We start from the raw sequence: 27,848 nt of genomic DNA, 5'->3' as shown, positions 1-27,848 counted from the left end.
GGCCCCGAACTCGATGTTTACAAAAAAAGTCCAATTAGAGGTTAAAAATGTACAACTAAACGTGTCGCATTACTGGTCTGTTCAGTTAGCTAAATGTCGCATTGAATGTAACTTACTGTAGTTGTAAATCAACACTCAAAGAAAAACGTTTCTCAAAAGTTACGTGAGAAATGTCCAATTATTCGTGTCGCATTACAGGTCTGTCCAATTAGAGGCGAATCCCTGTACATAAATACAATGTACTTATCTTGGTCAAATATCTTCAAAATAATGACATGCTTTTTACATCTGGCATCCCGGCCATATATGGTTACATTGAATTTATCCCACTTTTGTCACTTTTGAGACTCGAACTTGAAGCTTAACTAAAACAAAAATTGTCACGGCGCAGTTGCTCATAATAAAAATAGGATTTTTAAATCGGGTTAAAGTAATACTATTATAACGGAACGGAACAAAAATATTTACAATGTTTTTGTTTAGCTAGCGAAGAAGATGAATGCTTTCGTTTTTGTATTATACCAATGTGCATATAGGAAATTTTCTTCAGTCAATGAAAGATTTAATACAATGTTTGCAAGCATATTTCCTCGTAAGTATACAAATATCGTCATAATTAGAATTTCTGTATTATTTCATACCCTACGTGGAATTGGACAAGACGCTACATTTCATTGAATTGTTTGTTTTTGCCGGCTTATTGCATCAGTATTGTGAAAATATTTAACACTGCTATTATAGAAATGTTTGAGAACGCTATGAACGCAATTTGTTTTGATGAAAGTTATGGCTTGTTCTGGCAATGTGGCTAAATGCTTTATGCGGTCGTTCAGAATGTAAAAAGCTGCAAACTTGTATTCTACAAAAAAAGTCTTGGTTGAAAAAGTAACGTTACAGGTGTGAGGAACTAATAAGTATAATGTTTTAAAATGAAGATGGCATATTACACATACATCATATGTCTGACCTCATCAAGATTTTTCATCATTTTTGTGTTATCATGGGTCCAATCGCAGAACTCTTCATTGATTAATTACCTTTTGACCGGTTACAATTTCCTTATTGTATAGATTTGTCATACACAATTTTCGCTCAATATTCTTCATTCACGTTCAAATAAATACAGAAGAGTAAATTTTCATTCATGATTTTGTCTATAACATCAATGTATGTGCATAAATAAATACAACAAAATAAAGATAACTTAAATCGGACACATATGGCCTTCCATTTTTTATATTCCAAATGAAATCGTCCTAAAATGCAGATTTTAAAAATTTGTATTTTTGATTCCAATGAAAGTGTGTATTCCGTTTGGGTTGAAGGAAATATGAATTTTCCACAGCAACTGGGAATTTTTTGACTCAAGCGTAACTTTTGAAACGGGCGTATCGATTTGAGTAAGAGAAATCTTTGATAATTTATATCTCAAAACCTATGAGTAGTACCGAAATAGTGTCTTAGAAAGAGTTATAGAGTATTGATGGTTGAATATGAAAAAAATGTACACTGTGAAAAAAAAGTCACAGGAGGGTTGTATCCAAGACACGACCGCATAGTTGACGTAGGATTCCGTTAGGCTATCTGCTGCATGCTGATTTTGGATAAATTGTAAAACTCTTCGATAATGATTTGGGTCCGTTTTGTCTGGTTGTTAGGAAATGTTTGTTCACTCCACCAGTGTCCATAACCGAGTGATAATGATAGAAGGATGGTGATTAATCATTAGATAGTGCGTATCACGTACCAAAGCCGCCCTCTGTATTCCTGGACGAGATGGCTCCTGTGTAATGTATGGATGAAATAAAGAAAAAAAAGCTCATCAATCATCATCGAACACAAATTTTATCACCAGGAAAAAAGTGTTACTTTAGTATAGAGAAAATATATTTGAAATGGAAAAGGTAATTTCATTTATAATTTTTTTTCTGAGTGTTTATTCAACCCATTTCCTTTTCGCTTTAAACCCAACGGAACACGATGCTACATGCCTCAAGGCGAATTTCAATTGAGCTAACAGCACCCAATACGATATATAGAGCATATGTGGAATCACTTTTTCGAATACTCCTTCATTTTTCCAATTTTGCTTGTCGCATGAACTTTCGTTGGGAGAAAAAAAAAATTGTTTCATATTTCAAGTTATTTTAACACAATAGCTACCATATACAATTTTACGCTTACAGTTCTGCTAAAAGTTTCAAAACATGACATGATCGGTCATTGATATGAAATTTCACGAAGCAACCAACATAAAAGTTCCAAATTTTAATTTTATTTATATTCCATCTAGCATAAGTTCTATTCAGCTCATTGAAACATCATTCTTCAATCTACCTATCGATAGATTCTTATTGGAACGAAAATAACAAAAAAAAAACTCGTTCATCACTCCCAACTTATCCGCCAGCACGTATGCAATCAGCAATGCCCACGCTAGTTACAATGAGCACTATCCATTTGTGCGCGTCGTTAGTTAAACTATCGACCACGAGGGTATTTACATGCTGATTTCCCCCAGACACCTTGGATTTGAAATCTCTGTTAGGGAATACATGTCGGTGAGAATAAAAGCTCCCCCTACTTTCATGCATCTGCGATGCCGATTTCCCCCAGGCAGCTTGGTTTTGATGTCTCTGTTAGGGACCCGCCACATGTGTCGTCAATTTCGACCTATCAGAAGTGGGTATTTCCGTTAGGATAGGGGTTGAGATTTTTCAATTGTTCGATAGTTAGTTTCATGACATATATTATTTTAGTCAATGTAAAAAATTGTTATGGAGTGCCGAAATTGAATGACGCAAAAATCTCATCAATCCATCATAAAATGACTGAGCAATAAGCATTTGAAATTGGACAATTTTCACGGTGCGCTCGATTTTCGATTTTCAATTTGTACCCCAATATGTTCCCGAAAGACGTAATCCTACGTCAAAATTAGTACTCTTTTTTTTGTTTACAAAATAAAAATTCAATTTGCAATATCCAAAATACATATTTTTTTTATTTTTTCATACAAAATAGAAGTCATGTCGAAAATGCAAAAAAAGGGCCCAAGATGGTAAAACTATTTCTGACGAACTTCGTGGAACATCGAATTTTTAGGAATTTTCGAAACTTTGAATTTTTGTATGTTAGCAGTCATTTTTAATCACAAATTATTAATCCTGATGTTATTTAAAACAAAAAAGGTTCTTATCAATCTCCTTCTAAATGCAACCATTCTCGAGATATTTAAAAAAATATTTCTAATTTATTGTTTTTTTTATAGTAAATAATCCCTTTTAATATGTTTGTCGTGTTATACCGTCATGTCAATGAAATTTTATGAATTTGCTTATAATTTCCAACAACTTTTCCGAATACATCATTATAGAGTTATAGAGTATTGTTGGCTTAATTTGAAAAAAATGTACACTGAGAAGAAAAATTAGTACTCTTTTTTATTTACAAAATAAAATTTTAATTTGCGATATCAAAAAATATGTATTTAAAAAAAAAATTCAATTTTTTTATAAAAAATAGATGTCATGTAGAAAATTAAAAAAATGGGCCCAAGATGGTAAAACTATTTTTGACGAAATTTGTGGAACATCGAATTTTTAGGAATTTTCGAAACATCGAATTTTTGTATGTTAGCAATTATTTTTAGCCACAAATTATGAATCCTGATGTGATTTAAAACAAAAAAGGTTATTATCAACCTCTTTCTAAATGTAGCCATTCTCTAGATATTTAAAAAAATATTTGTAATTTATTGTCTTTTTAATAGTGAATAGGCCCTTTAAATATATTTGTCGTGTTATACCATGTTCATGAGATTTTCATGAGATTTTATGAATTCGCTTATAATTTCCAACAACTTTTCCAAATACATCGTTATGGTAAAGACATATGTTTAGGAGTTACGTTACGAAACATTTGAAGACATGTGGGTTAATACAAAACGTAGCGAAACTAAAAAATCTTTTTTATCTTAATACAAACTTCAATCAATCAAAAAAATTGTTGGAAATTATAAGGAAATTCATAAAATTTCATGAACATGACGGTATAACACAGCAAACATATTAAAAGAGATTATTTACTATAAAAAAGATTATAAATTCGAAAAAAATTTTTAAATATCTCGAGAATGGTTGCATTTAGAAGGAGATTGATAATAACCTTTTTTGTTTTAAATCACATCAGAATTCATAATTTGTGGCTAAGAATGATTGCTAACATACAAAAATTCGAAGTTTCGAAAATTCCTAAAAATTCGATGTTCCACAAATTTCGTCAAAAATAGTTTTACCATCTTGGGCCCATTATTAAAATTTTCTACATGACTTCTATTTTTAAAAAAATTGAAAAAAAATATAAAAAATACATATTTTTTGATATCGTAAACTAACATTTTATTTTGTAAATAAAAAAAGAGTACTAATTTTTCTTCTCAGTGTATATTTTTTTCATATTCAAACCATCAATACTCTATAACTCTTTCTAAGACACTATTTCGGTACTACTCATAGGTTTTGAGATATAAATTATCAAAGATTTCTCTTACTCAAATCGATACGCCCTTTTCAAAAGTTACGCTTGAGTCAAAAAATTCCCAATTGCTGTGGAAAACTCATATTTCCGCTAACCCAAACGGAATACACACTTTCATTCGAATCAAAAATACTCATGTTTTGTCATTTGTCGATTTCATTTGGAATTACTGATATAGATATAATGTAGGGTGTCAATGATTTTATGGGAAAAATTTAAAAAAGTTACCCTGTACAAAATGTTCACTACCTCGAAAAACATCCTATGCAAAATTTCAGCTCAATCGGACTTAAGGGAGAGTGACGCAATGCAGTCAAAGTTTGAGTTTTTTTGAAAATCGAAAAATCGGGGTTTTCGAAAAAAAATTTTGATGCGAAAAATTATTTTTTGACAAAATTTTTTTTCGACGTTTTGAGCAATAATAAGACATTTGACACCAAAAACGGTTTTTAGGGTTTCGGTTTTGAAAAAACTCAAATTTCAACAATTTTTTTGTGCATGGGGTTGGGTTTTTGCGAGGTGGTGAACATTTTTTATGAGGAACTTTATGAAATTCGAGATGATCATTTTCATTGGCACTCTAATATACAGCCATTCCATGTCAATCCGATGTAGTGGCTCTCGGGTTTCCATTAAAAGTGGTAGTTTTGTTCTTCATCGCAAAATATTAGACCCGTATTTTTTAATTTTTTTCGTTAGGGGTTAAAAAAATCGGAAAACTGGCAGATGATAACTGTCGTTTCTGCAATTTCGAAGCTGAAGCTTCGGAACATTTAATTTGTCAATGCAGTACACTAAATCAGCGAAGACTGCGAATTCTTGGAAAGGGCATTCTTATGCCTAACGAGATTTGGTCTGCTGAACCAAAACAGGTAAGGAACTTCATAAAGGAAGTCATAGCTTCGTGGGGGGATATGCAAAGTCCTGGTGCGACCATCATTTATTCCCTGAGTGATGGAACAAACTGACACTGCATACATAACAAACTGGAGTGCACTACAATAGATCAAACTAATGGTCGCAGTGGTACAATGCTCCTACAGAAGAAGGAGGGTGCCCATTCCCATTTTAGGGTGGTCCGAAAAATCATTTTTTTTCCACTTTTTCCCAAAAATGACTTTGTTTAATGATTCATAACTTTTGAACCACTGAACCGATTCAGATAATCGATATGTCAAATGACTGGCATTTAGTGGAAAATTCCCACTTTCGGACCACCCTAAAATGGAAATGGGCACCCTAATAAAAAAGTAAAAAAAAAGGTTGAATGTTTTGCGATAAAGAACAAAATTACCACATTTGACGAAAATCTGAGAACCACTATATCGGTTTGGCATAAAATGTCAAAATGGCTGCCATTTTTGTTAAAAATGAGTTATTTTTCATGAAAATTTGCCATTTTGAAGTTCATGAAAACGAAAAAATGCGATATCAATAACGGCAATGTAACGCTTTAGATCATGGGTTCTCAAAGTGGTCGATATCGATTCCTTGAGGTCGATATTGGTTTCTCAGGGGTCGAAATAAACGAATTGATTTTGGGGGTCGACAAGGTCTAAAGATTGACCCCCATTAATTATCACAAGTTTTGTTTGAAACTTTCAAGTGAACCAACTTGATTTCTAGTAGAAAGTATAATTGTTGTAATTTTCAAAAACTCAACAAATAGATGAGCGCGCATAGATTCGTATAAGATGAAAAATTTGGCATTTGTGTTCTGAAATTTGTTGGAACTTGAATACACTCATTTACTAATTTAATTCAAGAAGATTAGTAGAAATGGAAAGATAGTCACCAGATTCATCTCACAACATAACACTAAAAAATGAATTGCCTACTCCAGTATTTTTGAGTAATTTGTTTTAATATATTTACAATTAAATAATTATATAATTTTACATCTATTTATATTATTGAATTTTGATGAGGAAATAATGTGAACTTTACCCGCTTAACCCACGGTATCCAGACGTCCAGATATGTCTGGAACCTAAAGCATTCAGATATCCAGACTTTCCTTTGTCTAGTGCCACGATTTTATAGCGACTCTGGAATTTTTTAAACGTATTAGGGCCATCGTTTCTTATCGCATTGGAAGGTACTTTTGTTCGAAGAGGAATTCTTATAAGATTATGACCAATTCCAGCGTGACGTGACAACGGTTTGACTCACTAAAAACAGGTTTTTCTCGTTTTTATGTATAAATCACACTGATGAACAATAGTGTAGTGTTCAGCAGCAGTACGCAGCCAACTTCGTTGTTGCCCAAAAATGATGCGTCGACTAAATAATTTAGCAACCCTGTTGTAACATTAGGCTAAAGCTATATTGTACCCGATAACTTAGGTCAGTACCAATAGAAAGCTTGAACAGTTTGGATGAAAGTTTTATTCAAATAAAATTACCCATAAAATTAAAAGGTTTAGCTTTTTCGTTTAAAGAAGTTTCGTCTGGTGAGTGGTGCTGTGGATCATCGCGAATTTAGTTAGACACAACGTAGGGATTTCTGGTTAGCGTTAACATTGGTGCCGTGACCAGGATTTTTCAATTCGTTTGATGATCCATACCGACATATTCAAAAAGGATTCGAACAATACTGGAATTGTTCCATTAGCTGCGCCATTTGTGAAACTTGAATAGTTCCATTCAAGTCATTGTTCATCGATACAATTTCAAATTGTTACGACTTGAATTTGAATTGTATGACATTACATCGTAACCGGAACCATCCATCGGACTTGGAGAACATTATCCTGCATTTGTCATCGACTTCAAAAGGATTTCCGGAAGATGATTTTGGATTTTTGAAGACTTTTTGGATTTTCGCCCGACTGCACGATCCTGTTGAATTTTATACAAGGCATTTTCTTGCCTTGGAAAAGGTGAGTACCTTTCCAAGTTGCCACCCTTCCGTGGTCGGGACTACTGTGGTCTTTTTCGTCTACAGATTTAATCAATCGCCGAGTTTTTAATCATTGTTGCTACTGCTGCTATTCACGAGGCGTGATGTCGAACGCACAGGACATATCGAGGCTCACGTCGAAGAGAACCAGTATTACAACAGCGCTGGGTCGGGTAGAGGCTTTTCTGCAGACCTTCAATGCGGAGACGGATCAACCACAATTAGAATTGAGGATTGCGCATTTGGATGGATTATGGGTCAAAATGGAGGATGTTCTGGACCAACTAGAAGGATTTGAGGAGAGTGAAGAAGGTATGGCGGTGCATGATGCAATTCGTAGTGATTTTGAATCACGTTTTTTCAAAATAAAATCACTACTTCTCTCTAAATTATCGTCTCTCGCTGGCAATTTCCCTACTTCTACACACAATGCAAATACTAACTCCACTCTCTCTGGGATTAAACTACCTACGATTTCGTTACCTGAATTTGATGGCGATTATATGCGATGGTTGGCTTTTCATGATACGTTTCTGGCGTTAATTCACTCTAATCCTGATGTGGCGGATATTCAAAAGTTTCATTACTTGAGGGCTGCTATCAAGGGAGAAGCCGCTCAACTAATCGAGTCCATTCCAATCAGCTCCGCAAATTACAATTTAGCATGGCAAACTCTAACATCTCGCTATTCGAACGAATATTTGTTGAAGAAGCGTCACTTACAAGCGCTCTTCGACATACAACGAATAAAAAAGGAATCAGCGGTATCACTCCACAGCCTGGTGGACGAATTTGAACGACACATCAAGGTTCTCCGTCAGCTGAACGAACCAACGGATACGTGGAGTACAATTTTGGAACATTTGTTATGTACCCGGCTACCCGAAGAAGCTCTTCAAGCATGGGAAGAGAATGCATCTCGAGTCGACGATCCTAATTACGCTTGTCTCATCGAATTTCTGCAAAGAAGAATCAGGGTACTAGAATCGATGTCAGTGAACAATCACAATTCCTCAGCAAACTCGTTTTCGTCAAATCAACATTTGAAAAAGCAACCACCATTTCGTTTCTCTTCGTGTGCATCTACTGCAACACCCACTGACAAGTGTCCAGCATGCAATCAGCTACACTTGCTAATGAAATGTCAAAAATTCAATCGGTTTTCCCATACCGAACGTCAACAATTTGTTTCGTCCAAACGTCTACGCAACAACTGCTTGCGAAAGGACCACATTGCACGAAATTGTCCTTCCAGCTTCAACTGCAAAGTTTGCAATCGTCGTCACCATACACTCTTACACGCTAGCACTGCGGAAAGTACGAAGAAAGCTTCCAACAGCGCCGATTCTTCTGCTTCACAGTCGTATGTTGCCCCAATATCTCAGCCATCAACTTCACATGCTGCAGATTCCCAACAGACATCGGTCACTGCCACCGAAATTATGCCCGTTGTGAATTGCACCCCCGTTCATCAGTCGAATGAAAATGTATTTCTCTTGACGGCTGTGATAAAAATTGTAGACGCCTATGGTCAAGAGCATCTAGCACGAGCCCTCTTGGACAGCGCATCTCAGCCCAACCTGATCTCTCAACGTATGGCCCAAATCTTGAAATTAATACGCAACAAAGTCAACATACTTATCCAAGGAGCGGGCAAGCTGTCCAAACCAGTAACAGAAGCGGTTTTTACCGAAATCAAATCAAGAAAAGAAGATTTCTCACAAAGTGTCAATTTTCTGGTGATGGACAAACCCACTGCCAATCTCCCAGCACATAATGTTTCCATCGGACACTGGAAAATTCCTGCAGATTTGTTTCTTGCTGATCCTCACTTTAACAAGTCACAACCAATCGACATCGTTTTGGGCGTGAAGCACTTTTATTCATTTTTCCCCGATTCCACACGCATCCACATTGACCGCCAACATCCTGTTCTTGTAAATAGCGTTTTTGGTTGGATAATAGCCGGTGCAACAAGCTTCAACACAAACCCGAACATTGTTCAACCCCAGAATGTGATCGCTATAACCATGATCTCGCTAGAAGAATCCCTAGAAAGATTCTGGAGCATTGAACATTTGTCTGTGAAAGATAATCTATCAATAGAAGAGAGAAAATGTGAAGATTATTACAAAAAAACTATTCTTCGCAAGGTAGATGGCCGCTACATCGTACGCTATCCGAAGCAGAACGATTTCGATATAATGCTAGGCACCTCGAAACCTAGTGCGCTTCGTCGATTTGAATTGCTCGAAAAGCGACTGGAAAGGGACCCACAATTAAAAGCAGAATACCACAATTTCATGCGAGAATATTTGGCTCTTGGACACATGCGTCTCGTCAAAACAGATACTACGACCTCGAAGACATTCTACTTGCCTCATCACCCGGTCTTTAAAGAAGCCAGTACGACGACAAAAATGCGTGTCGTGTTTGATGGTTCGGCAAGAACTTCTACGAACTTCTCTCTAAACAACGCACTCTGTGTAGGCCCGGTTGTACAAGACGACTTACTCACTATCATTTTGCGATTCAGAACGTACCAAATCGCATTAGTAGGCGATATCGCAAAAATGTATCGCCAAGTTCTGGTGCATCCCGATGACGTTCCACTGCAGCGTGTGATTTGGCGTTTTTCCAATGATGTTCCTGCTCAAACGTACGAACTGCTTACTGTCACATATGGCTTAGCTCCGTCAGCATACCTCGCTACACGTACGTTGAATCAATTAGCCGAAGATGAAGGCCACAATTACCCATTGGGAGCCCGTGCCTTGAAGGAAAACTTCTACGTTGACGATTTCATCGGTGGGGCCCAAACGACTGATGAAGCACTGCGTCTGCGAGAAGAATTGAGTCAACTCTTAAGGAAAGGTGGTTTCAGTCTACGAAAATGGTCTACAAATCAGCTACAAGTATTGCATGGACTGAACGATGATGAAACCTAGTGCGCTTCGTCGATTTGAATTGCTCGAAAAGCGACTGGAAAGGGACCCACAATTAAAAGCAGAATACCACAATTTCATGCGAGAATATTTGGCTCTTGGACACATGCGTCTCGTCAAAACAGATACTACGACCTCGAAGACATTCTACTTGCCTCATCACCCGGTCTTTAAAGAAGCCAGTACGACGACAAAAATGCGTGTCGTGTTTGATGGTTCGGCAAGAACTTCTACGAACTTCTCTCTAAACAACGCACTCTGTGTAGGCCCGGTTGTACAAGACGACTTACTCACTATCATTTTGCGATTCAGAACGTACCAAATCGCATTAGTAGGCGATATCGCAAAAATGTATCGCCAAGTTCTGGTGCATCCCGATGACGTTCCACTGCAGCGTGTGATTTGGCGTTTTTCCAATGATGTTGTGCTAGGACCCTTGCTTTTCTCACTCTACATCAATGATCTTCCGAACAATCTAAATAATTGCAGAGTTCACCTTTTCGCAGATGATGTTCAAATTTATTTTGATTGTTCCGGCTTATCGAACCAAGATGCTTCGTTATTAATAAATAGGAACTTATCACTGATCGCAAAGTGGGCAGAAACTAATAAACTTCTGTTGAATGCAGATAAATCACAGGCTATATACATTTCACGACCCCAAAATCAAATTTCCAGTAAACCCCCGGTTTACTTGAATGGAAATCTCTTGCCATATCACGATACAGTCACTAGCCTTGGAGTCATAATTCAACAGGATTTAGAATGGGACACCTATATATTGAAGCAGTGTGGTAAGATCTATGCTTCTTTACGATCGTTGAAAATGAAGACCTTTTTTCTCAGACCTGCTACTAAATTGCTACTGTTCAAAAGCCTAATATACCCTCATTTTATCTCATGTGATTTCGTTATTCCACAGGCCTCTGCATATGCCTTAGGTAGGCTGAAGGTGGCATTGAACTGTTGCGTTCGTTATATTTATAACATCAATCGTTATTCCCACGTTTCACATTTACAACATACATTATTGGGATGCCCATTAATAAATTTTGGAAAATTGAGAGCTGTTAATTTGATATTTAATCTACTCAAAAAACAGAGTCCGTCATATCTACTCGAAATCATGAAACCATTAAGAACACAGCGAGGTAGGAAGTTTTCCATCTACAGATGTAGGACATCTCATTATTCAAATTCGTTTTTTATCAGGGGAATTGCCTACTGGAATCAATTACCTCACAATATACAGACCGTCACTTCTGCCATTAAATTCAAGAGAAACTGCAATGAGCACTTTAGATAATTAGAAAGAATCGTATTTTAAACAATCAATACCAAGAAACAAATATTATACGACGCACTTTGTTTTACCAATTGAAACCTAGAACATAAAAGGCAGCAGCCTTAAGTTTATGAGCTATATGAAATAAATAAATAAATAAATAAATCGGGACACAATCGATGCTAAATTTCAGCCCAAACGAAACGGTAAAAACGCTGGGAATTATGTGGGAACCAGAAGCAGATGTGCTGCGCTTCGATTCGCAACTAGAAACCAACGTCGAAATGTCAACTAAACGATCCATTCTCTCAACCATCGCCAAATTGTTCGACCCGTTAGGATTAATCTCACCAATGGTCGTGCGAGCAAAAATATTGATGCAAGAACTTTGGCTATTGTCTTGCGATTGGGATGACCCTGTTCCCAAAAGTATTTTAGAAAAATGGGAAAAATATCAACGAGATTTGCCTCTTATTTCCACGTATCGTATCAAACGCTGTGCATTTCTCCCGAATTCTGTCCTTCAATTACACACTTTTGCTGATGCATCAGAATCTGCATACGGTGCATGCACATACATTCGTTGTGAAGACGCTGAAGGAAAAGTCGAGGTCCAGCTGCTGGCCTCCAAATCAAAGGTAGCTCCACTCAAACGCTTAACAATTCCCCGCTTGGAACTCTGCGCCGCTGTTCTCGCTGCTCAACTTCACCAGCGTATAATACAAGCCATTAACATTAATGTATCCACTTCATACTTTTGGTCAGATTCCACCGTCACTTTGCAGTGGTTGAAATCACCTCCAAACACCTGGAAAACGTTTGTGGCCAACCGTGTGGCTGAAATCCAGAGCCTCACACATGGGTGTCACTGGAAACACGTTTCAGGCCAAGAGAATCCAGCAGATTTAGTCTCCAGAGGTGTAGATGTAGCAGACTTCATCGATAATAAAATATGGAGTTGCGGACCGAAATGGCTGAAAAGTGCTATGCACACTTGGCCAACATCAGTAACATCACAGATCCCCGAAACAGAACTGCAAGAATTACGCAACAACTCTACAACACTTCACGCAGCCCCAGTAATCCAAGCCGCTCCGGAAATCAACCAGATGTTTCTTCGCTGGTCAAGCTATAGCAGACTGCTGCATGTTATAGCATACTGCTTACGATTCGCCAACAACGCCCGACAAAAGACCAGAACGTTGCCCCAATCGTCTTCAAACTTCGCTGGAAAAATTCTTACCGTAGAACAAATAATGAAAGCTAAAACAATACTTACCTGTCTCGTTCAACAAGAAGTCTTCGGCGACGAAATAAAGGAAATAAGAAGGAACAAATCGGTATCGAAACAATCAAGCATTCGCAAAATGAACCCATTCATCGACCCAGAGGGAGTGTTGAGAGTAGGTGGACGATTAAACTTGTCAGCATTGCCATATCAAGCTAAACATCCCGTATTATTGCCAGCATCCCATCCCTTCACCTTACTAATCGCTCAATATTACCACACTAAATTGCTTCATGGCGGCGGGCGACTTTTACTAACGGCAATCCGCGAGGAATTTTGGCCTCTAAATGGTCGCCGCCTCGTTAAAAGCATTGTACGGAATTGTTTTCGATGCAATCGTTTGAATCCCGTACCCCTCCAGCAGCAGATAGGCCAGTTACCCGCACAACGAGTCATTCCAAGCCGTCCCTTCAGTGTCACCGGAGTAGACTACGCAGGTCCACTCTACCTCAAACCACCACATAAGCGCGCAAGCTCACCCAAATCTTACCTGTGTCTTTTTATATGCTTCACAACAAAGGCCGTTCATTTAGAACTTGCTAGCGATTTATCCACCGCAGCGTTCTTATCTGCTTTTCGCAGATTCATTGCAAGGCGAGGGCGTCCTGCCCATGTGCATTCGGATAACGGAACAAATTTTGCTGGTGCCAGCAACGAGCTTTCACAACTATTCAATATGCTACAAAATGAGAACCAGATAAAAGAAATCTATGCCTTTTGCGCAGATGAAGGTATCGCCTGGCATTTCATACCACCAAAGGCGCCGCATTTTGGCGGTTTATGGGAAGCGGCTGTAAAAGTCGCTAAGAAGCACCTTTTCCGTCAATTGGGTGGTATAAAAGTTTCGTTCGAAGACATGACGACCATCCTCGCACAAATAGAAGCTCAGATGAACTCCAGACCGCTGCTTCCAATCTCCGAAGACCCCAACGACTTGGCCGCGCTCACTCCAGCGCATTTCCTCATTGGCACGACGATGAACGCCCTGCCCGACCCAGACCTTCGTCACATTCCATCGAACCGGCTCGACCACTATCAGCAGCTCCAGCTTCACACGCAAAGATTTTGGTACCACTGGCGACGTGAGTACCTACAGGAGCTTCAGAGGGACACAGTTCGTTCCATCCGCAACGACGAAGTCACACCAGGCAGGATGGTCATCGTAATCGACGAAATGCAGCCTCCCATTCGCTGGCCACTCGCCCGTATCGTGGAGTTACATCCTGGAGAAGACAACATCACTCGAGTAGTCTCGTTACGCACTACGAGAGGAATCATCACACGTCCGATAACAAAAATATGTTTGCTGCCTTGCTCCACCGCTTCATCCGAATCCAAACCATCCATCGTGAGTCCCGCGGCACTGGAAGACGTCGAGCAGCATTAATCTGAAAAGAAAAAAAAAACACTACAATGAATTATAAATTGAAAAATTGTTAGAAAATTAAGCTTACCATTGTATCTAAGTAGTAGAAGTAGATTGTTTACTTTTCATTGAACTATTATGTTCAAGGCGGCGGGTATGATGAACAATAGTGTAGTGTTCAGCAGCAGTACGCAGCCAACTTCGTTGTTGCCCAAAAAATGATGCGTCGACTAAATAATTTAGCAACCCTGTTGTAACATTAGGCTAAAGCTATATTGTACCCGATAACTTAGGTCAGTACCAATAGAAAGCTTGAACAGTTTGGATGAAAGTTTTATTCAAATAAAATTACCCATAAAATTAAAAGGTTTAGCTTTTTCGTTTAAAGAAGTTTCGTCTGGTGAGTGGTGCTGTGGATCATCGCGAATTTAGTTAGACACAACGTAGGGATTTCTGGTTAGCGTTAACACACACCATTTCCAAATGGTAAACGATTTTAAAGTGAAATTGAGAAAATTTTCCACAAGAATCTTCAGTTGGAGAATATTTCGCAGTTGAATTCGCTTGTTGCCAGTCTAATACTTTTGTGACGTGTAAAAAAAGTCCAGTGCAATATCACATCTCCCTCGGTAATTAGTGCTTGTAACGGAGTTTAGCGCTTAGTGCCGCACCTTATCATGATTCTTACGTGGATTTTGAGTGTTGGGTAACGGGGAGCTCGCCGGGCGGTACAACGGGACGGGGTTTTTACGGGCAGCTATTCGTGAATGTCTTTCCCTGTCTACTTCGCTCTGGACGGTCCAACAGTGGTACTGCACGTGCATCGGCAGAAGAGTGTACAAATTACTAGGGAATCTTCTAGCAACAGCAGATGACCTCATTCGTGAGGAAAACAGAACTATAACTACCAGTAACCAACGAAATTGCAGGAAAAACTACGGGTTTTCGGAAACGAGCAACACTCAACTTTTGACGTAGGACTACGTCTTTCATTTCTATACCGGGGTGTAAAATCAAAGTTTCGAAAACGAAAGCGTTACGCCGGAGACCGAGATTTTGAGCGTTAATAGCTCCTAAACAACTGAACGAAATGGTATGATAAACACTTCATTCGAAAGATTAAATGTCTACGCGTTCTTTACTTGTTACTTTTTGATCCAAAAACTTGTTTCAATAGTCTTAAAATTGCTTTCAAAACAGTGAAATCACCAATCGGTATATAAGCGAGTGCCGCTCGGAAATCCACTCAGTTCTAATTGAACAGCGATTGGAGCATGTTGTCGCCGTTGTGGTGAAGCTCTTCATTTATCATGAAAGCGCGGATGAACGGTGTCACCAAGAGCCTGTTTGTGCACCTTAGGCTAGAAGGGAATCCATCAGGAGGAGAGTGATGCCACAAACGGCTCCCCGGGAAGACATCGCTACACACACATACACGCGCGGAATTCTTTCCGTTTGGATGCCATTCAGCATCGAGAAACTTCCGGAAAGATCTAATCATTTCTAGAAAATAATCTGCCAGTTCCTCTGGGAATTTAAAAATACATTCATGTGAAAGAGTTTATTTGAATGTTTTCTATCCATGTAACACTGTGAACAAATACATTTGGTTTTGTGATTTTTCAATCAATCGCAATTAACAGGATAGCTTCTGAAGATTATTCTTCCCCATCAGTAGGATATTTCCGTATCCAATATTGTATGCGCCCGCAATCGATTATTGCTCAGTCGCCGAAAGTTCCGAGCTCAGAGAGTTCATTCCCCTCTAGTTTGCCTTCCAAATTGCCATCGTAAACCACACCTTCTCTCGATTCAATCACACACAAAAAGCATACTTAAGCGATATTCTGGTGGTGAGACACATTCATTTTTCGTGAGGACATCGACAAGACAACATCGTTGCCTAACGTCCTGGAGGAGGTGGACGGCGAAGGATCGACACATACACGCGCAGAATTCTTTCCGTTTGGATGCCATTCAGCATCGAGAAAGTTCCGGAAAGATCTAATCATTGCTGGAAAATAATCTGCCAGTTCCTCTGGGAATTTAAAAATACATTCATGTGAAAGAGTTTATTTGAATGTTTTCTATCCATGTAACACTGTGACCAAATATTTTTCAATCAAGTACTATTAACAGGTGGTTATCGAGTTAGTATTAACCACTGGTGGGCTTCCAGTATCGAGGAAAATGTGGAAATATCTAATCGTTGCTGAAAAATAATCTGCCAGTTCCCCTTGGAATTGAATATTACATTCAAGCGAAAGAGTTTATTTTAATGTTTTCTATCCACAAAATATCCATATAATACATTTGGGTTTGTGATTTGTCAATCAAGTACAGTTAGCAGGTTAGCTTCTGAAGATTATTCTTCAGAACAAGGTTTTTCGTATCTTATATTGGATGAATAAAACCTTGTGCCTCCAACGTAACGCTCTCGTTTTCGAAGTCCCCCAAATATTAATTTATTCATTCATTCAGAATGGATTTAGATTCAACTTCAAACAAATGATCTCTAAATCAACGATAGTCCTACGTCACCCTCGCGGTTATACCATAGATATAACCCACTTCCTGTTTTTATTTCTGTTCTACGTAAAGTTAGTCCCATTTGATATCTATCATTAGGTGACATGGTTTTTTTACGCGGATTTTCCAATTAACGCGTTTTTTTACGCGGATTTTCCAATTAACGCGATTTTTTTTTACGAGGTACGTGTCCCCCGCGTAAAAAAAACCTGGGTGTACCATTTTTTATGTTTTTTTATTACTCTGAATACTTCTTACTTTCGTCTGAGATCTCCCCTCCCCCTTCTAAAAGTCCATCCTATAGGGTAAGGTGGTCCTAATGCAACCGGTGATCCTGAACCTATCCTCCTTTGTATTTCAGGAACGGTGCTTCCTACTGAATTTTTGAATAGTGTCAAATGAAAGGTATCATAACGCTGACAATTTGATGATATGGTGACTTTTTTCTGGCTCTCTTCATTCTAACGTTTTAGCGCCATTTTACGTTTTCATTCCTTCAAAAACAGAGCAGAAATATATTCGACCTGTGTGCAAAATGAGTTCTATGTTCTTTTAGATTGTGAAACATTGCGAAACAAGGCAATTTTAATTGTTTATGGTATGTTCATCAAAATAAGCTATATAAAATGAATCTACCTGTTACCTGTAATACACGGTATGTCTTTATTTGGGAAAAATCGTGGTGGTCCTAAACCGACCTCCAGTTTTTATATCGTGATTGTTTAACACGTTAACTCTGGCGCTTGCCATCAATGGTTAGCACAATCCTGGTTCATAGAGTGGCGCTCACTACAGGGGGAACGCATTTGATTTTGCTATCAGAAACTTTTAATAAACTCTTTGTATGCATCCGCGCACATACCTGTGCAAAGGCGTTTGTGTTTGCGTGTTGAAGATGACTTTGACTTTAACTTTGATCGTTGATCATTGATTGTTGATGTTTACGTGTACATTTGTGTGTGCACTTTCTTTGTATAACTCCACACACATCGCTCTAAGGCTAAGTTCTTTTCACTCAAACATTATCTCCCTCTCATTTAAATACTATTTCTCACTATCAAACGTCATTCTTTTTTTATTCCTCTTCGCGCATCCATGGATATATGTTAACATTACCATTCACGATCGTATTGTGGGATTTCATGCCATTCCCGGTCTGTTATATCCGTTTTCAACGAACCATCCTCGATTCCAAAATGGCATCGGAATACAAAATTGGACTTCCGCAGGTAAGAACATATCTTATGGGATTTCCTTATTTTTTAAGCATTCAATAGTACCATCAGCAAACCGGAAGTTGAAATAAGATTATATCTAATATTATGGAATCTACGTTCATATATTGTTGATAAAACATAGGAGAAAGATCATTTGTATGTTTTGAAACGGAACTGTAATTAATTAAATTAATCATTAATGTTCAACAGTCCGAAACAGCAAAAAGTCAGGTGTTGCCACGCCACAAAAGTGTTTGACTGACAATAAGCCAATCTAACTATAAAATATTTTCCAACTGATGATTCTTGTTGGAAATTTTCTTAATTTTACTATAACATCGTTTAATTATGTATGCTTTATTCATGAACACGCAAGAAAAGTGTTTCTAGTGAGTCAGAATGTTTTTACGTCACACTGGAACGGATCGTGTACTTTTCGTGACGTGTCAACAGCTTCTGGAGACAGTTGATACTCCTCTATTTGTGGACCGATCTCAACCAAATATTGTGGGTTGTTGTCCTTCATTGTTTGCTCAGAGAAACCCAAGTATAAAAATGTTTGAACCTATGTTCATCTGATAATCTAAAAAAATGCTCTATTTTTGTGACCTGTTTTTCAAATGCTTGTTTCTCATAAATTACAAAATGAAACGTGAGTCTACCTACAGCTCTTCATATATGCATTTAATTACCCATTCAATGGTATACATACATTGAAGTTTGGTTAAGCATGTGCAGAGATATCTCAAGAAACATAAAAATAATGAAAACCTAAAATATTTTAAATATAATTATGTAGTTTTTCTAAACTCGCCCCTCCAAAGGTTGGTGCATAAAAATTAAATTTGTTACAAATTTTTTTTTGATATAACTAGTGCTTCTTCAAATAACGTTTTCAATTTTCTCCTGAAACTAGATTTGAAATTTGGTTCTCTGGTGCATAACCTCATGGAATGAGTCTTATATGCTTACATTAGTTACCTTTATTATCATATGTCATACTGTCAGTCACCGGTGACTGACGCAGCCTGAGCGAAAATTTGGTGTCGGTCACCGATGACTGACGTGGCAGTCTCTGAGTCTTCTGAGATATCGATATCTGAGAGTTGAAAAAAACATGATTACGAGAAAAACGCTTTTAAAATTTCGTACAACAATACTATATCCCACGAGGTGACTTTATACTTTCCCGAAAATCCGATTTTTTTTTAGATTTTCTAGACCGGGGTCTCCCCCTTCATTCATCGGATTTGAAATTCTCATTCTCTTTATCTAGAACACAAGAAAAGCTGGAAGAAAGAAGCGTTTGCGTCAAATAAATAAAAGTTAATAAAACGATTACGAGAAGCAGAAGCTGAATCTCTCGAGGTGAAACGAGTAAATTTTTGGAAAATGCACAAAAGGAAACCGAAAATTTGTAAGACATTTTTTTCGTTGAAATCGCAGTTTCCTGAAATTGATACCATTAAAAATGAAAATGCCTCGTTATGTACTAACTGTGAGGATCCTTCAAGGTAACTTTGAACTGTATTAACATATTGAAGATCGCTCACGAGTTTTTTCGTGTTTCGCGTTCCGTCTGTTACGGATGGACCACGAAATACCCCGTGTTTTCTACTTATTGTACAATTTCAGAAAATTTCACAAAAATTGCTTCATAAATAACAAAGTTATGATAATTTTAGAACATACAAGTTTGCCCCAAAACGTGCGGTCCCAGGCGTATGTCTTACAGATTTCTTTGCGGTCCTTAATGTGTTATAAATCAAACTTCTTATTTTCTCAATCGTCGTTTAACTCAACCAAAAATCACAAACAGTTCATTTGTTCGAAGATATCGACATACACCCTGAAGAAAATATGTCAAATATATATGACCGCGAGTAATCGATTTTCTGCCATACTAACCATAGAATAAAGAGAATGAAGGGAAATATAGTTAAAAATCGATTTCTTAAAACTGTTGTAACTGAGCCTGTAAAAATAAACGAATTAATAATAATATCGACATAGGGGAAGTGGGGGCATAGTGATCACCCTAAGGTATATGCCCATTTACAGCCTCCACATGCCGATTCAATTCGACGAGTAATCGGTTTTCTACCTTACTAAGCATAGAATAAAGAGAATGAAGGGAAATATAGTTAAGAATTCGGTTTCTTAAAACTTTTGTAACTGGGCCTGTAAAAATAAACGAATCAATAATAATCGTATTATTATCAATACGTACGAATTAATTAATCGACATAGGGGAAGTGGAGCATAGTGGTCACCCTAAGGTATATGCCCATTTCCAGCGTCCACATGCCGATTCAATTTCCTTTTCTCGAAGAATATCATAGTTCAACTCATTGTTCTTCAAGATAGCAAACGGTTTTTACTATAAAAATTCAAAATAGTACACTTTTCATCATTAGAAAAAAAAGTGAAAAATCGAACTTTTTTTTTGCTTGGAGGTGAAGTGGTCACCTAGTGGGGGCAAAGTGTTCACTCGCACATATGACGCTAAATGGGATGCGTTTTTATATTTATGCGTTTTTTTTTCGTCCAAATTTGTTAAAATTACCCCCCTGATCAATTTTCCCCCACTACCCCTACATTAATAAATTTAATTATTTTTGCTTATTGTATGTTTTAAGAACTACAAGTACAGAACTATTAGAGAATTTGATTACTAGTCTACATCTGGTTTTTTTTTCTAAAAAAATAAGGGAATATCAGAAATTTTTTTTACATTTTGAGTCGAACCCTGTAATAGAACAATTCGTACTTTTAATATTAAATTTGAATAATTCTAACACTCTTTGATGGCGTCGAGTTACTAATAGCTGACTGGCCGTCAGCAGTTCTATCAGAACCTGTGGTACAGTAATAGAGAGATGAGTCATTGCAATTCATATTATTGCCACCCAACCTTCGATGTGCCGAATAACATCCAGTAATACATTCATTGTCATTATACGCGATGTTTATGTTGCAAGCACAGACTTCAAGTGTGAATTGATGGCGACGTTGTGAAAGTTATGGATTACTCCACAACCGCCCAGCTTTACTCACCTCTTTAATTTATCTCAGGGTCGGCTTACGAACTACGGGGGACTCCCTGTACCGCGGACGACACTACCACAACCGGAAGAGAAGTTCAACAGGGCTGGTTCGAAATGGAAAAATATGTGAAAACTACTAAATCATTTACAATTTACAATCTTCATTTAATAATTTCTTCGTTGCGGCGCCGTTCGTCGACCGATGGGGCCCTTCGATGAACATGTGGTTGATGGTTGATGAAATGGAGAGAGAGGAGAGACTTTCGGCGCGTACCTTGGTCGTGGATTGAACTGTGATACCACAGACGGATTTGACAGCGAATTGACTCTATAATAAAAAAACGTTTTCAGTTTCAAGAATGCGGTGGTTTGTTGGTGTGCGTTATATAGTCTGATTTGTTTATATTTGCGACGACGAATGTACAGTGGCAATATTAATGCTTGGGAGGTAAATTATTCTCTGTCAGAGCAGAAGGGCCAAGTGCAGTGTAAAAATATAAAAGTTTGAATGAAATTTTTTACTTCATATTGTTTGATTACATAACACATGTAGTTCTGACACTCACTTAACCATTTGTCGATGCATTTCCTGTTTGTTCCACAAATAATTACTTATATAAAGGGTGTGTCACATCAAATTGCATCACGGAAAAAACGCTGTAGAAATTTAATTTTTAGGAATTATATCTTCAGCTTACGCTTATAATCAGATAAGAGTGTATAGATCACGTTGGCCATGCTTCACTGTCAATTTTTCGTAAATTTGGAAAAATGTCGTCGAACGAAAAAGAGCGTAGTGAATTAATCCTGTGCACTCATTTCGAGAATCCGGAGTTGTCACATCGGGACATCGGTAAGATGCTGGGAATCGTCCAATCCACGGTCAGCAAAGTACTAAAACGATACTTCGAGAACCAAACCATCGACCGGAAGGTGAAGAACGGCAAAAATGGATGCTCCGTCAGTGAAAAGATCACAAGCGCGTAGTTAAGAAGTTTAGACGTGATCCGAGAAGTTCGGTCCGGGATGTCGCCAATAAGCTGAATTTGTCAAGTTCATTCGTCCAGCGGACCAAGCAGCGGGAGGGCCTGCGTACATACAATGTTCAGAAGGCTCCTAACCGCGACGGAAGGCAAAACATGGTGGGGAAGACGCGAGCCCGGAAGCTGTACACCGAAATGCTGACGAAGCCGCATTGCCTGGTAATGGACGACGAAACCTACGTCAAAGCGGACTTTCCTCAGCTGCCGGGCCTGTTGTTCTTCTCCGCAGAGGACAAATTCAGCGTTCCGGAGGAGATTCGCAAGCAGAAACTATCCAAGTTTGCCAAAAAGTACATGGTGTGGCAAGCGATCTGCTCTTGCGGAAAGCGGAGCGCCCCCTTCGTGATGACCGGCACAGTAAACGGGCAGATTTACCTTAAGGAGTGCCTACAGAAGCGCTTACTACCACTATTGAAGCAGCACGAGGGCCCGACCATCTTCTGGCCGGATCTAACTTCGTGCCACTATTCAAAGGACGTGTTGGAGTGGTACGAAGCCAACGGGGTCACCTTTGTGCCAAAGGAAATGAACCCGCCCAACGCGCCGGAGCTTCGCCCAATAGAGAAATATTGGGCGATTATGACGCAGGCCCTCCGGAAGAACCCAAAAGTTGTCAAATCGGAGGCGGACTTCAAGAGAAAATGGATTTCTGTTTAAAAAAAACTACAACCTGACGTTGTACAGAACCTTATGGACGGGGTAGAGAGGAAGGTGCGAGCATACGGGCTTGGGCTCGAAGTATGAATAAAAAGAAAATGCCAAAAGTTGTTTAATAGTTTTTATTTTACTGTCTAAAATTTTCAAAAGGATCGGTCTACTGGGCGAATTTCTACAGCGTTTTTTCCGTGATGCAATTTGATGTGACACGCCCTTTAATATAAAATCATCATGAGACACAGTTTTCATTCAATATGTTTCTGTGATATCGGGAAAAACCTCTTATTTTATCACATAAAATAAATATTCGATACGTTGAAGTAAATTTTCATACATAATTTTGATTTTGAAAGCAGGTTTATTCCACCCGAATATCCATCACTATTATCACCTCCCAATGAAAGCACACGTAGCTTAATGCCGTCTACTCGTTTCGACTCTTCAAAACCAGAATCCGAATTGGATTACGATTCCAATAATACAAAAGCAAAAGCAGCAGGTTTTCCATCTTCATAGTCATTGTTTTTAGATTTTCCAAAACAATACTCGGAACTTGACAGTTCAGTATAGTTGTATTGGTGAACCCGAGTACCAACCCGTGAAACATCTCAGTGCAAAACTAACAGCTTTCGGGGTGAACTAGTGCGAAACTGAGTGAATAAAAAAACGTTTTGACAGCAGTTAGTGCGGCACTGGGGTTGAAACTGAACAAAAACGAAATCGCTATTACATTTCCTTCCACGAAACCTTGATCCTTCTTCCTTTTCCCCTCTACTCTCCTCTCTCCCACTTCCGGAACATCATCCACTCATTATCATTTTGCCCGCCGATAAACTCAAGGGGACTGACAATCGTCGCAGATTACAATTCCGAATTAGTACAAACACTTATAATTATGGTTAGTAAATACAATAAACAATTTATGGAACAAAACTAACGTTAACAACAATAAACAATATTGTACCAGCCAACAATAAACAAAACAAATATTTAACTTAAATACTAGATTTTGTTTTTCACGAAATTTACATTATTTTTGTTCGCAAATTGAACTGCCTTTTTTGTTGCGCCATTGGTCGGTAACAGTTGTGGACGTGACATTGACGTTCTTTTCCGTTCTAAGTTTTATGTGAATCGCAGTTTAGGACTACCATTTTCGAACATGTCGAAAGGGTACTACTGATTTGGTCTCTGTATTTATTTTTATTACACTCACGAACCACACCAACTAGCAGAAAAGATAGTAAAAGAATCATTTCATTCAAATCAATGCTGAAGTCGACAAACAACTAATATTTTAGGTATATAGTGGTGTTGTGTTCAAAAGAGGGCTTCTTTTTAGTTGTTGTTGTGTGTTTTTCGGATCTTTTATCGAAGAGAAGAATGTATAACGGCCTTCTAGATAACCACCAGATGATAAAGGTTCTGGAATATAAAGTTTGCATATTTCTAATATTCTTTGTCTCTGTATTCTTGATGATTTTTTTAGATGGGGCAAAAAGATGATGACGTCCCCTTTGTACCAACGCATGCGATACGCTAAACGATGACGAACGACGAATAACGAAGCTAGAGATAGTCGCAAAGTCGTAGTGTTGATATTTTCTGAGAAATGATCGAATTATAATTTCTCGGTCTGACAGACCAATGCGCGAGTATAGGAGTGTTAAGAGAAAAAAAGTTACAACTGGGGTTTAAAGTCTTGATTGAACAACAAATATATTTACCAGATATTCAGTCAAATGTTTTACGAAAAAATGTGTTTTCAACTACATGGTAGCACATAAGTCACGCAACGCTCTCTGAAGGAAAAAAATAACGATCGCGCTCCAACTATCGAGCGTGTTGGTTCCTAAGCGGTTCAGTTGTCGACTTTGTATCGTTTTTTATTCGAGAATAAAGATTTTGTATCGTGAGACATTTTTATACAAATTTTTTTGTGCAAATCAGTTGCGTAACTTATGCGCCACCCTGTACTTTGAAGTGCCTTCAAATTGTTTTCACAGCAGGTGAAATGTCTCCAAAAAGAAACCATGTTGTCACATCTGGCATCCCTGCAGTACGATAAAACTAAAATTAAAGCAATGACACAAACCATTCTCAGATGGTCATATTATGTTGACTTATTGTGAAGCGTTTGAGTTTTCCTCGATTTTGGCGCCAATAATTTCCGATTGGCTGTTGACGTCGAGTATTGCCGCGAAATTAGATTTATGTTTACGCCGTTCGCGCCTAAAGGATAGAAAGTCGTGGTCACTCAGTCACTTCAGCAACTAAGCCACGATAGAGCACTAGCTTTTGATTTAGTATCAAATTTTGGTTCTCTGCTCACATTGAAAGTGTTTCTGAATTTGCTATTCATTGATTTTGTAAATTTGTTGTGTTCAAATTTAGGTCGTCATTTTCTACAAATGGCTCTTGAATTGGAAAAACTGGGATCAAAAGGAAATAAGCCATTTACAGTGTTTATAGAAGGGAACATCGGAAGTGGGAAAACAACGTTTCTGAACCACTTCGATAAATTTAAAGATCGTGTATGTTTGTTGACGGAACCAGTAGAAAAATGGCGCAATTGTGGGGGTGTTAACCTCCTCGAGTTGATGTACAAAGAACCGCACAAGTGGGCAATGCCATTCCAGACATATGTAAATTTGACCATGCTCACTATGCACAACCAGCAAACGGACAAGAGCGTGAAACTCATGGAACGATCTATGTTTAGTGCAAGGTGAGTTTTCCGTATAATATTTCAACGCCTTAATAATTGTGTTTGGTTGATACGCAGTCCGCATCTGATGACATGGCATGATCATGCATTGAAGACACCGTAATATTGAATATAATCATAATGAATATGTTTCGATTATTTTAAGGTATTGTTTTGTTGAAAACATGTACAAAAGTGGTACTTTACACCAAGGAATGTACAACGTCTTGCAAGAATGGTATGACTTTATACAGACGAATATTCACATTCAAGCCGATCTAATTGGTAAGTTTAAACACGACAATACTGTTTTGCTGGGGTTACAATTCCATTTTTATTTCCCAAGTGTACCTCCGTACAAGCCCTGAAATTGTTTATGAACGCATGAAAAAACGTGCTCGTTCCGAAGAAAGCTGCGTGCCTCTGAAATATCTGCAAGAGCTTCATGAACTACATGAAAATTGGCTTATACATGGAGCGTATCCAAGGGCCGCGCCGGTATGTCAGTGTTATCATGAACACCATAAACACTGTTTCAATGATCTTTCACATTATTTTGTAGGTTCTCGTACTAGATGCTGACCTGGATCTTAACAACATCAGTTCGGAATATAAACGTTCAGAAAATAGCATTTTAAAGCCAATTCTGATAGAAAATACTAATCAACATCCAATCCTAGCATCACCCAGTAAAAGATCTAGAAATGATTTTTGATATAGCAAATAAACATATTGTATTTTATTTATTTTACCGAGATCATGATCAATAATTTTGACATGCTTTATATATATTCTGTTTTTATACATTAATCAACGAAATTGTGGAATTTTAGATAAGGAAAACCGCGAAATATATTTATACACCTATGTAATCAACATCACATTTTTAACGCAAATTTTCCACCAAAGATGCAACATGGATTAATCCATGATTAGTGAATATCAAACGAAAAATAGTATCTGTAACACAAATCAGAACACAAAATCAGCTTTCTAAAACGGTATCTCCAAATTAAACATAATAACAGTTTATGATGTACCATAGTTTCCAGAAAACTATGACGATCAAATTCCTACTGTACACTGCATTACTGTTTAGTATTATCGACCATTATCTTAATAGTTAAGATGTTTGAAAAGCCAGTTTTAACAATGATGAATATTTGTGTATCATCATGTTAAGGGTGATTCATTCAGAAGTACTTGTGTCAAAAATAAAAAAAATAATTACAGAGAAATCAGTTTTGTTTGGAACTCCTCTAACTTTATCTCGAAAGTGTAATAGATTAGATAAGTTGAAAATAAATATATTTCTATTTATAATTTCCATTGTTTTCAATTCCGAAGCGAAAGCATCATAGCTTGAAAAAATGTCTTTCAATTTGCGATATGATCTCGTATTTAAGTCGTGTAGTGTTTCTATTTGTTTTATGTACTACTAGAGACGGCAGACTTCGTTCCGTCCAAAATGGATTTTTGTTATGAATATGAATGTTATGAGCAATTTCAAACATTCATAGGTCTAATCTAAAGTGACCAGATGGTCAGAGGTCTAACGCGGGACACAAAAAAAACCAAAACGTTATGTATGTACGTTATGTGAACATAAACCATAGTTTAGAGAGTCTCATTTATTCGTGAAACTTTCAACATGTGTCCTTGCAATTAAACCTGATCTGTATTATTTCTTTATGAGTATCTGCACTCAGTTGTGATTTTGCGGTGGTTTAGATTTTGTTTACGTCTGAAAATCACTCACTCAGTCAGAGCATCTAAGTGTGTCAAGCACGATTCAAATTCTACAATTTTCGTCCAATCATCGAATGGAATGCTCGAAAATTTCAAACCATTTTTGATCGATTTTAGCGTTAACGTATACATTTAAAAATGGACTACTTTCGGATGGCGATGAAAAAAAACTACAAAAGATAATTTAATGGAACAAATTTTCCTTAAATCTAACGTATATTAAGCCTACAACAAAAATGATTCAAGGTTGTTGATTCGCAGCAGCAGCAGCAATTTGCAATTTTAAAGCAGGAAGGAAGGAAGGTATTGAATTAGAGAGACTTTAAACTCTGAGAGTTCATTCGTCTCTAATTTTAAAGCAATTTGATGATTTTTTTTATACTGCAAGCTCCACCACACAGCGAAAGAGTTGGACATCCTGAGACACTTTGTGTCCGTCAGATATAACCAATCTGGTAAATACAACATCCTCTCCCTGCCGCTTCTTAAGCCGGGCCAAAATGGACATATTTATGCGAAAGCCTCAGACGAGATGCGCAGCAGGTAGTCACCCAGAAGGAGTACCTTAAGGTAC

At 37.8% G+C, this 27,848-nt stretch overlaps 1 protein-coding gene across 12 annotated transcripts; it reads left to right on the top strand.

The window, feature by feature from the left end:
- Positions 1–335: 335 nt before the first annotated feature.
- Positions 336–26,848, top strand: LOC129765916 (deoxynucleoside kinase). Of its 12 annotated transcripts, XM_055766422.1 has the most exons (6): positions 396–592; positions 18,084–18,227; positions 25,213–25,546; positions 25,692–25,810; positions 25,872–26,023; positions 26,088–26,848. In XM_055766422.1, exons 3-6 carry the CDS (start codon positions 25,230–25,232, stop codon positions 26,238–26,240), a joined length of 741 nt encoding a protein of 246 aa, XP_055622397.1. In that variant the 5' UTR covers positions 396–592; positions 18,084–18,227; positions 25,213–25,229; the 3' UTR covers positions 26,241–26,848. The 12 variants fall into 12 exon arrangements, with proteins under 12 accessions (XP_055622380.1, XP_055622339.1, XP_055622365.1 ...); XM_055766416.1 differs by lacking the exon at positions 18,084–18,227 and having other exon boundaries at positions 395–592; XM_055766410.1 differs by lacking the exons at positions 396–592; positions 18,084–18,227 and adding an exon at positions 17,938–18,083.
- Positions 26,849–27,848: the final 1,000 nt, after the last annotated feature.

Source organism: Toxorhynchites rutilus, chromosome 1, assembly GCF_029784135.1.
Source record: "Toxorhynchites rutilus septentrionalis strain SRP chromosome 1, ASM2978413v1, whole genome shotgun sequence".
Classification (NCBI taxonomy): domain Eukaryota; kingdom Metazoa; phylum Arthropoda; class Insecta; order Diptera; family Culicidae; genus Toxorhynchites; species Toxorhynchites rutilus.
Note: the sequence above shows the minus strand (reverse complement) of the source record. Positions and strands in the feature narration are given on the sequence as shown.

Excerpts from the sequence above, each read along its gene's own strand:
- LOC129765916 (XM_055766364.1), top strand. The coding sequence starts at position 496 with ATGAATGCTTTCGTTTTTGTATTATACCAATGTGCATATAGGAAATTT. Across the intron at positions 593-7,486 it reads GTTTGCAAGCATATTTCCTC|ATTTAATCAATCGCCGAGTT; the intron begins GTAAGTATACAA and ends TTTCGTCTACAG.